This window comes from Megalops cyprinoides, chromosome 18 (assembly GCF_013368585.1).
Source record: "Megalops cyprinoides isolate fMegCyp1 chromosome 18, fMegCyp1.pri, whole genome shotgun sequence".
NCBI classification, from domain to species: domain Eukaryota; kingdom Metazoa; phylum Chordata; class Actinopteri; order Elopiformes; family Megalopidae; genus Megalops; species Megalops cyprinoides.
In genome coordinates, this window is record NC_050600.1 from 21,549,432 (window position 1) to 21,561,038 (window position 11,607).

The following is an 11,607-nucleotide window of genomic DNA, read 5'->3' on the forward strand; positions in this document are numbered from 1 at the left end:
TTCTCGTAAAAAAGAAAGACTATCAACAGCAAGATGCAGTAAGTTCCCCCACCATGTAAGAGAAACTGTTAGCTAACCTGAGGGCCTGGTAACAGGTGTCTGACAAAATGCATCCGTTACATCTGTGTTCTGTGTTCTAGCCAATGTAAGAGGGACTACAGAGGAAATAAACAGTCAGGTAACAGTTACACGTTTCAAACACATGAACACATCTAGCATTTCAGGAAACCCGAAAAAGGGCCGAACTCTTGGTCCTGTGAAGGTATCCCAGCTAACCTGTAATAGAAGCACTGGTTCATTCAGGTGTTGCTGAATGCCAGCTGATGAAATGCTTCATGTATAGCACATTTAATCAAAGGGAACCGGCTAATCTGGAAAAGTCAAATGGGAATTTCTGGCCAGGTCACTCCCTTACTGATGAAAAGAGAATGAGTGTACTGGGATTTTTTATGACCCAGCACAGTGTCTCTTTCACACACACACACACACACACACACACACACACACACACACACACATTTAAAGGGGACAATTTTGCATAACATCACACAGCCTTCAAATATGATGCCACATTTCCCTGTATACAACTCCCAGTACCATCAAGCTACAGCTACAGAAAAAGTACCATGTGAAGGTGAGCCGACATTGATGTTGAGGGTGTGGACAGTGCATCCGGCAATGTGGGGAGCTATAGCACTGCCTCCTGACTGCGCTGTAATGGATGACCGGATGGACGCAGCTTGTCCTGTGTCGTCTGCAGCACAGTCATCTCTGTCTGGTCATGAAACACAAACAACAAACTAGAATCTGATCTAGAAGTCACCGTATCACATTGCATGAACTTCTGCCCAGTGATTTGTCAAGAGTGACAGGATTGGTTCTCAGCTGACCTGATAATATGGGGTCAGAAATCCTCCTGAATGGAGATGATTCGAAGGGTTCTAAAATCGGGCTGGGCACTGTTGGATACAAAGAGAGAAAAGGAGAAAAATCACAAAAAAATGAAAATTGAAAAATTACAAAAAAATGAAAATTGAAAAATTATAGCTGAATGTGAAAAAATGTGTCAAGCACATTGTTATTCATTCTTGTTTTCCTTGAAGGAGATACCTTCAGTCAAGCCTCCTCAGTTCTGGACCTGGAGGGCCACAGTGTAGGCAGGGTTTTGTTAAAGCCAGACATTTAACCAAATGATTCATACATTTATTGTCGTGATTCAAATATATTAGCATTGCACCCCATTTCTGAGTGCTGGTGGTTAGAAGCAAGGCTTCTCAGCCTTGGCCTTGGGGACGCACCATACAGCAGGTTTTCCTTCCAGATGAGATACTTCAATGAGGATTGATTAAGCTGCTAACAAATGGGATTTGAAAATGCTTAACTCAGTGCATCTCAGCAATGGTCCTGGAGACACAGCGTTTTCTCTTTTTCCTTCTAGCTGCATCAGTAATATTCATTAAAAAATAAAGAACAGCTGTTTATTAAAAATCATTTAGTATAAATATAGGCCAGCTGTCTCCGTTTAGCTTGATTATTTGTTCAATTTGTTTAGTTCATATTGCAAAGCCCTCTTGAACTAATCAAAATGACATACCCTTAATTAAGAGTTCAATACCTTAATTTATGATAACTTACTTATTGATGATAATCAATACGGTTAAATACCTGTCTGTACAGCCAACTTCATTAAGGGGCTCAAGAAAACAGAAAACACTTGGAGCGACACTTTTGCTTGTAATCTTTTCCTGACAAACCATGTTTGTAATATTGAGCTCAGAGCAGACATTATTTAAAGCAATCTCTCTCTCTCTCAAAGATCACACGCGGGTTCCCCAGGACCAGAGTTGAGAAATACTCATTTAAAGTTACGCTGAGGCCCTGCTCAAAACCAAAGTCCAAGGGCACAGTTTGGCTTGCTGTACTCGGAGATGAAGTCTCCTTGAGCGAGGCTGGCTCTGGAAGGCAGCTGGTTGGTGAGTCGGCAGTGACAAGCAATGATGTTGAAACCTGCATAGATGTTAGTTCTTTGGCTTTGGTTGCCTGAGACTGGATTAATTTCAGTAGGTAGATTATCAATTGAACAGCTGGACAGTCTCTGGTTCACATTCCCTGGACATGATCTTAGTAATATCTCTCAGAGTAATTTGGCCCAGCAGCCAGCCTGAAAACATGGGTCTTGGTGTGTCTCTGAATGGAGAGAGCCTTCTAGAGTCTCGATCCGGCCTCGTCAGATCCAGGGAGACGTGTAAGGATATCATTAGGGAAAGATATGCAGCAGTAAAACAGGAATGCAATTAATTACAACAATTTACATAACACGCATGCTTTTATTTTTTTGTGGTATTTATAAAAGAGAGCTCATTTTCCTGTCATGAAGCACAGCTGGCTTGAATATGCTGGGTATATGTCACATATGCGGGGCTTGCTGGGTATATGTCTTATGTATGTTTGGTAGACATTGTCCGTATGTTCGTAATACACGGGTAGTGTGTTGAATATATGCAGGGAGCAGGTTGGATGTATGTTTCGTACACAGTGTGCACCTGTTTGTATGTGAGGCATATTTGAGATACATGTTGTGTGCATGTTGCATAATGTTTGCATATTTCATATGGCTTCTAAACTTACTATCTGATGTGACTCTGGGAGTAAACTCAGGAGAGAGCCCTGGGATCCCTCTTGGCAGTGACTGGGACACTGGAAAGAATACAACGCTCAGTGCACCACAAAGCAAATCGTTGATAAAGGAAATTACCTGGACCAGTTTCTTTCCAAGAAAACATGACAAAACATAAAAAATATTCAGAAGCTGCAAGGGAGTGTATACTCCACACAAAAAGAATAGTCAACAGCTTGCATAAAGAGTGGGATAAGTATAACTACATATGAGGATGCTCAACTTACCCAGACATCTAGCTTCAGGTACACCAGACTGTTTCTCATCAAACTGAAGTGAAGGAGTTAAATCTATGATGCAATTTCAGGCAAAAAAAATTACACAGCAGAAAGGATATGTACTATTGCAGTGTATGGCTAAGCGGCAGAAATGACCACCACCCAACATCAATCACTGTTTTAATTAGGAGCAAAGTTATGTCTTGCTATTCTTTTCATCCTCTGTGAAAACATTTATAGGAATTTGTTACCCAAGGAACTGTACCAATTAAAATTTGTTTTTGGGGCAACTAGACCTTTACTTCACAATGTTTAATATCCTGGACAACGTCAGAAAGCATTTAAAAATGTGCTTAGTGTCAAGCACATGCCAAGGCAATGGCTGACACCAGTGTGATGTGTAACTGCTTCGTTCATTCAGCCAAATACGAATCTTGGTTTAAATTTCCACACAACGACCTTCAAATACAATACTTACCCAACTACACATGGACAGCAGCATAATTTTGGTAAAACCGTAAGCATGACAGAATGGTAAAGCTGCTGTTCTTGGAGATTTAAGCAACACATTTATATTGCAAGCCACAGGAATAGTTATGTTTGGAATGCACAGGAAGTGTTTTCTACCTAAGTGGATTTCCCCAGTTTTGAAAGTGCAAGTTGCGTGTTACGCACTGTTACAAACAGTGACGCAAGGCTTCAGAGTAATCGTCATCTGTTCTGAGTGAGGCAGGAGGATGTGGGCAGAGTGGAAAACCCCCTTTACCGCAGTGCATGTTCCTCTCCAGCCTTTCAGAGGGAGCGCTCTGGTTGATTTCTTGGGAGATTCTCAGAGCTCCCTCCGTGCTATACGCTTCTACCATGAGGTCGACCACCTGCGTCGTCGTTTTGTTCAGCAGGTTGAGCTTGATGGGCAAGAAGCCACCTGGCACATGCTGACAGAGGTGCCACCTGAATTCTTGGAAAGCCCTGTTGTTCAAGTCCTGCAGAGTACGGAGGAGGAGGGAGGCCATTGCAGCTGCAAACAAATAAGCAAAACAGTTCACAAAATTTACAATAAATAAGAATTTAAAGAGTTCATTTCTTTATATACATATTTATCTGTGTTATAAATCATATGGGGGCAACACATGCAAGCGCATACGGCACATAGAACTACATTTTCACTTCAGGCATTGCGCAGTAATACAGGAAAAACAATGTTATCACATTTATGTTTAACAACACACAGCCACATTGTATGTCATATGAACTTGTCCAACTTCCCTGCCACAGAGCAAAATGGACTAGTCACTCTATGCAACCAACGGAGCACTGTCTGGATTGGTGCATCTTCGAGATCCACATCCACTTATGCTTAATGAACTGCAAGTAGTACCTCTTGGTCAGTTCAGTATATTTCTCCAGAGAGAAATACTACAAAAATGTTGAAACTGTAAAATGTTCTGTAAATTGTGCAATGTTTATACCACATATGATGAGGGCACTGCAGACAGCAAATGGAGAACACATGAGATAATGGACTCATTCACTGAAAAAAATGGACTCAACTGGTCACACCATGTTTTTGTTTGAAAATGGGCTTATTGTGAGTGCGCCATGCAGTAAATTTTGATTTTTGACTGCACTCAAGAGGAGGGCAGTACAAAACAATGAACTGACATGGTGAAGGAGGGAAATTGGCAGTAAATAAATAAATGGTTACATGAACAAATAAATTTCTCCAAAGAAGCGAAGAAAAGCTCCAACCACTCCAAATTTGCTCAACATTTTTGAGTGTGGACTCAACAGTTATGTCTGTTAATGCACCAAACAATGGTTCAGATCTGAAATGTTTCTTGGGCTGGGACAACATATGAAATACTCAACAATACTCTGCACCTTTGAACAAAAATTCACAGCTACAGATTAGAGATTGTTCAGTAAAGCAGGGAAGTCTGTAATCAAAATACGGTCTTTTCTAAAGCTAAAATGTGCTCATCATCCTTAACAAAAATAGCAATACATAATCTTGCCTTTGAGGTTAAGACTAGAAATGGTCAAATAGTCCTGTTTCCATATCACTTTTTGTCATAGGAAGGTAGGATAAGCTTGCAATTAAATTACGATAATACTTCATACACTTCATTTATAATGGACTTTTTTCAAACAGACACACTAGACACACAAGTCTGTCCTTGGAGTTATTTGATTTAGTCTATCTTTAGCAAAGTTCACTGGACACAACTGGATATGTGGGCTTAGAAAATCAGACTAGAAATGTCCTGGTTAGAGGTCCTTTTGAGGAAAGATATTTCAGATTAATGTTTAAACAAAGAATGGGGAATATAGGTGTAATTTACGTTATAATGATCATTTCAAGTGATATGTCAGCCCATGCAACTTCACACAAGGCTGACCTTGCCTGTTTGCCTTCATTGATAATATTAAACATGTAACCTACATATAACCTACAGATTACACAAAATGTTTTTGTCCCATACTTGTTACTAACTCACAATGTACATGCAATCCTTCTTAGTTTGACACAAATTAAGTCAATGCCCCTACCCCATTCATCCAATTCATACTCACAGGGCTCTTTGAGATGTTCAGTAATGTTCTCTCTCAATGTATCTTCCCACTAATGATCTGAGTATTCCACCACATCCTTTTAGTCAGACTTAGATGATGCCTCTGATAATTACAATGGGACTGTAGCCACATACAAACACTGGAACACATTAGCTATTCATACAGAAAATACCTGATAGAGGACCTGTCATGTGAATATGAAAAGTAACTGGAAATGGAATGGAAACAGTGTAGATCTCTGATAAGCATCTCTTATGGTTATCAGATTCTGAAAGGAAAGTGCTGGTATATGCTTTTATACATGTTTCTACCAATGTCTGGTGAATACTGGAATGACGTGATATTCTCTTTCATACCTTCACAAAACTATATTGCACACAATATAAAAATGTCTAGCGTATATGGAAACAAATGTTCAGAGTCCTCACATGCTCCAGTGGCTCAGGTTTTACAATGGAAATAACTGCTGCTTTTAACAGTGCCTTTGAATGAACCCATTTGTTTTGAAAAGCAAATATTGAGATTACATTGTCAGCTACTGAGTTTAAGCAGAAGAAAATCCATTTAAGCAGAAGAAAATTCCATTAATTAAGACCTCAAGAGACTGAAAGCCCTTGTGGCAATATCTTTAAGAAATACTGCTCAAAATTATCAAAGGAAAGATGCTATTAAAAGCATGAGCAAGACTATATCTACTCTCAAGTGCAAGATTTGTAATACTCAGATTCTGTACTGTCTCCCATTTCCGTGAAGCTAAAATTGGCTTGGGGCTGCCAAATGCCTCAGTCAGCAAGGCATTCATCTTGACTGTGGGCTTGAGAAGGACCTCCCGGGTTTGAGACTGGCTGTGTCATCTGCTAGCAATGACCAGGAGCCCACAGTAGAGGACCACAGGCATCACAGTCACACAAGCACTATAACAGTGGATACGCACCATTATTAAGAAACTCGATAACTTCCTCAAACACAACAACAGCAAACGCAAATACATTTTGCACATGTATACACTTGCACAATAACAGATTGTCTACAATGATTGTGTGGTGCAAGTGTCATGCTTTGCTTCACATCTCAGTGAGGCTTTAGTGCTGATAGGAACAGACAAGATCATACAGATATCATAGATATTTACCTCCCACTCAGCTGAAAGAATGCAGGAAGTGAGAATAGATTGTTTTTACACACAGGCCACGGGCGTAGTCTAAAACTTGCAACTTAGAGGATATAGGAAGTACATTTTTAACAATAAAAAAATGATTTATTATTTACTGTACAAGTCCTTTGTATAACAACTCTAAAGACTTCTCATTTTTGTAAGTTTGAGCTTGAGCAATTAAAATAGCTAATTAGTCAATGCAGCAAAGTTGAGAGCAGAGACCGTGGTGAGACTAGTATACAAGTGGTGATTGCATAAAGAGGGAAAACGTATTAAATATGTCACTGTTAGAAGTGCCTTTAAGGATAGATATTTAAGGGTTAATGTTGAATTATGTTTAATAAAGAATATGGAATGTATTTGTCATTTGTATGTCATTTAAGTGATTATGATTATTGATATGTCATGTGACATTGTAGTTTGTGTGGCTGCTTGTAAGCTTGACCATGACCATTCTCTTTCATAAATAATATTAAATATCTAGCCTTCATGACATAAAATCACTCATTCTGCCAGACTTAGCTGTTTGTGACTTTTCTTATTTCTGACATTTTTTCTGACTATGTAGGTCTTACCTTTCTTATACTGACACAAATTAAGTTAATGCCATCATAATATTTTTACAGAAAGGTGTATATTTATATTATTACTAAATGAATGAATTAAAATATAGTGCTGCAAACTGACCAATGCTTTAGTTCCTGAAATACCATAGGCCTAAGTGCTCTGGCATTGAAAATTTCACATTCAGCTACTTGAAATATGCAAACAGGTAAGCAAATTGAATTGCTTCATTATTACAGAATATCACTCACACAAAACTGACATCTCACCAAGATAGCCAATATTAGCTGCAGCGATGGAATGTAGGCAGGTTTGCGAATTTTGAAATGGTCCATACAGCTTAGGGTTGAAGGGAAAGGGGTAGGAAGGATGCTGAGTTGGAGCCCAGGAGGGAAACAGAGGAGGCAGGCATTGCCCTTCTTGCTCTGGTTGCCCCAAATACTTGTACCTTTTAATGCAAGATACGGCTGCTTTGAAGATTTTGGGATGTGGCCAACTTTCCCCACATTCAAGACCACCTTATTGGCCCTTAATTATCCTCCAGTCTGACCTAGCGTCCATTCCCACCAAAAGGGGTCTGGTGACAGTCACCCTCCACCTGGCTTTCTGACCCTTCGGGGCTCCTAGACCTCTGCATCCCACACAGCACATACCAAGAATGTCTCTTAAAACGTCCTTTCATAAAAATCAAATGTTTCAATAATATAAAAACAGCTAGCTAGTTACAGACTGCGTTTGAATGACCTGTTAGCTAGCTAACTAAATAACGTTACAGGACATTACCGGTTTGAGACTCAGTCAGAGGTAACATTAAACTTCGTTTCATATCTTCAAAATAGAGTCAAATAACGTTTTAGCTGTTAGAAATGGTTAGACACTTAATGCGCAATTAATGACCTGTCATGTTTACTAATTTTCTTACAAAATGCCACTGCTAACGTTAGACTCATCTCAACCAAAAATGCAATTTACCATTATTGTAGCAAGACACAATATTAAAACTTCCAAAGTTTTACAAATGGTTACGTTACGTTTCACTTGTCAGTTACCGTTATTATTATTTGTTCAGTCTCGTGGGCTGCGCTAACATCGCAGGGGAAAATTCCACAACAGGCAACTGCATTGCACTGTACAATCCGGCTAATTGGCTAACGATAAATAACGGTATTCTGCAAATCCGTTAGCACCTCTCCCGCTGCACAACTAGCTAATAATCTAACGGTATAATGGAGCTGAAGCCTATGGAAATCAACCCAGAGGTTTGTTGCATTTTTTTGTCTGCCTAGGTAATATCTGTGTATCTGTTAAGGTGTTAAGGGATGATCTAAAACCTTATGATCAATGACCTAATAAAACATTTACATGGTTTGTCTTTTCCCAGATGCTGAAAAAAGTTAGTGCTGACCAACAAGATGCCAAGTTAATCTTTCTTCCCTGGAACCGACGTTAAGCTTTAGTCTGCTTCTATCTCCTGTCTGCCCCGTTTCCTTCGTCGCTCTAATATGTGATTTACCTGAACGCTTACAAGGAAACGAACTGTAATGTTTCCTCTAAATATTATTGTATGTTGTTTTGTTTACCTTCTATTTCGCTGACCGTTCGTCATTTAGCTGTCATTAGCCATTTCTGCGAAAATGCGTGGTCTATAACTATCCCCACAACCTAAATCAAAGATAATGGCAAAACGTTTACAATGCGGTCAGTTCGTAGTATTTAACGTTAGCTAACTATTGCCTAGCCAGGGCTTACTAGTGCATAGTTTGACTACATCAACCTGTTACTATCAAAAACATTAGCTGTTGCATGTTGGTACCACGATCCTTACCACGGCCTCTTTATCTGCCTTAAGGTACTGAGTGAATTGGACGACGGTACAGGTTGGCAGTTCATCGACATCCTGGGACTGGAGGACCAGTCTTCATCCTCAGAGCCTGCGCCATCCTGCGCGGTCATGTTGCTCACGCAGCAGGTAAGTGCCGGCTGAATCACGGATACAGGTACCACTCACTATCACAGCCTGACCAGATTACCCTATGGATCCACTCATACAGATATTAAATCATTTTCCAAATCCTTTAGTAGGGTGCAACAGCAACCTAGTACATTGCCTTTAACAGTCTGGCATTCCTTTCAGATGGTGATGTTGAAAAGGGCAACCTCTTACGCTTCATTCAAGCAGTTTTGTCTTGTGAAATTTGAAAGAGGACATACTTTTAATTTTGTAAGAACAGATCAAAGTGTTTTCTTTTTTTCTGATATGTTGTTATTCATAACATAAAAATGTACCCCTAGAATACACAAAATATTTTTGTGTCTTTGTTCAGTTAAATTCGTGGAGATTCCTGAAGACACTGAGAAATCCTTGTGTCATCCCCAGCCTGAATTGCACTAGTCAATATATAGCCTAAATCATATTTCACTTCAGCTATGCACAACACAGTTAAGCTTACTTGACTTCACCCCCCTGACATAAAGGAAAGTTTGGGTACAGTCTGTCATATTGATGAGATGAATGAATTCTGAAGCTCCTTTCAGACAAATAGAATGTGGAGTTCCTGTGTATGTCTTGGCGTGCAGCAGGATTCGTTTGACTAAAGTGGGTCACTGTGCGTCAGCATGAGTCCCACAGAGAGCAGCCGGCACCAGAGCAGAGCGGGAACTGCGAGGAAGAGCCCGAGGTCTACTTCCTCAAGCGGACCGCGGCCGCTTCCTGCGAGACGGACGTGCTGCTGCACACTGCAGCCAATAAGAAACGCCGAGCAGAGTTTGGTGAGTGGGCAAGGAGGTCATCTGTACTGCACCCAGGGCTCCAAAACTTGTCACTTATTGAGATGCAGCAGCAACCAGCCTGGTTTGTACACAGCTCGAATACAGAGATGGAAATGACTAGGATTAAAACTGTTTCTCTGTCGGACTCAGGACAATGGTGTCATTCTGTAATACCAAACCCTCTATCCTGACTTCAGTCTTTCCATTGTCAGATAGTGGCTCTGTAACGAAGAGGTGCCTGGACAGCACAGCCAACCACTCTGGAGATGACAGAGTCAAGCAGCTAAAGAGAGATGAGGTACTGAGATCAGCAAATATACAGACTGTTTAAAGCAAAAAGTCCTGTTTAGTTTGTTGTAGGTCCCCACAAGGCTGAGGTATCCTGTTCTGTTGGTTTTGTTAAAAGAGGTGTCACAAGAGGGCGCCAAAGTTGTACAAATAAATTTACCATTCTACGTTTTTAAATTCCCTTGCAAAAAATTGTCTTGAATCAAGCAAGTGATTTTCAGTACAGCCCATTATGAAATGGGTGCAGGTAGATTGTGGCTTTTTGCACAGGAGACTAAAGGAGGATGTCTGTGTCTGACCCCTCTGTCTCATCTCTAATCCCTCTCTCTTAAGGTGGAAGCAGACAAAGAGAATATCCACTTCAGCACCTTTGTCAGTGTGGACGGGCAGCTGTATGAATTGGGTAAGACATGTCAGCAAGTCACCATAAAGAGTAGTTTAGCATTCATCTGCTGCCTACATCGGGCTTGATGTTAATTCAAAACAGTCTCATCAATGTTTTCGAGAAGAACTGGTTCGTGTTTATTCCAGCGATTAACAGTAGAGTTGCTTACAATGACATACTAAGTGTTGGAGTGATAATTAAAAAATAATTCAAAATAATTTACTTGGCATGAAAGCTGAAGTTACAGGTGTGAAGCCCTTTAAATATTTCATTGGACTGTTTAATCTTGATTTCAGAGTGAACTTCTGTGTGGCGCAGAAGACGACCGCATCATAATGGTACAGTTTAATTAATATCAACAAAACAAAACTTTGCTTTTGGGAATGGAGATGGTGTCGTAAGTTGGGTTCCTTGGTATTGGCTCCCCCGTGTGGTCATAAATGAAATTAGACACCTTTTCTGCACACAAAAGGAGCTTACCCAGAATTCATCTTGTTTACTGTAGTATTATAAAACTATATCAGCGACTAAGACTTAATTTTAACTTTGAAAATTGTGTTTGTCTGCGCTTAGGATGTAACCTCCTCAGTATGTACAGCTTGACCTCTTGACTGTGGTCCTCATTTAGAGGCAGTGGTTACGTATGCTAAAAGTTTGCTTGTGTTAAAAGTTAGCACCAAGGGGAAGGTGAGCATATGTTTGTTAACTACCGTTTAATTGTGGATTCTTGTTTTATTTCATACTTGATACTACTGAAAATGTGCCTCTGTGGAAGTGTTAAATAATTATTGTGTATTTAAGTGCACTGATGCTGACAAATGGGGGAGGTTATTTAAAATAATGATAAAAAAGGAACAGGTTAGGTAGGCGTACCTTGTTTAAGAGTGCAAATGAAGAGTTTAGACAGCCCACGATTTAGACTAAACAAGCTGTAAAATATGAGTGGATTAGAATGCTTGAAAGTAGAAAGGGGACT

General features: G+C 40.0%; 1 protein-coding gene and 1 long non-coding RNA gene across 2 annotated transcripts; one reads left to right on the plus strand and one right to left on the minus strand.

Moving 5' to 3' along the window:
• Nucleotides 1–890: 890 nt before the first annotated feature.
• Nucleotides 891–2,968, minus strand: LOC118792933. The gene is made up of 3 exons (XR_005005640.1): nucleotides 2,905–2,968; nucleotides 2,629–2,697; nucleotides 891–959 (listed from the first exon to the last, which is right to left on the minus strand). It is a non-coding gene; the product is annotated as an uncharacterized LOC118792933 (long non-coding RNA).
• A 5,447-nt stretch (nucleotides 2,969–8,415) lies between these two features.
• Nucleotides 8,416–11,242, plus strand: LOC118793665 (ubiquitin carboxyl-terminal hydrolase isozyme L1-like). The gene is made up of 6 exons (XM_036551894.1): nucleotides 8,416–8,448; nucleotides 9,039–9,158; nucleotides 9,805–9,958; nucleotides 10,171–10,256; nucleotides 10,580–10,649; nucleotides 11,205–11,242. The coding sequence occupies exons 1-6, from the start codon at nucleotides 8,416–8,418 to the stop codon at nucleotides 11,240–11,242; spliced, it is 501 nt and encodes a 166-aa protein (XP_036407787.1).
• The last annotated feature ends 365 nt before the right edge of the window (nucleotides 11,243–11,607 follow it).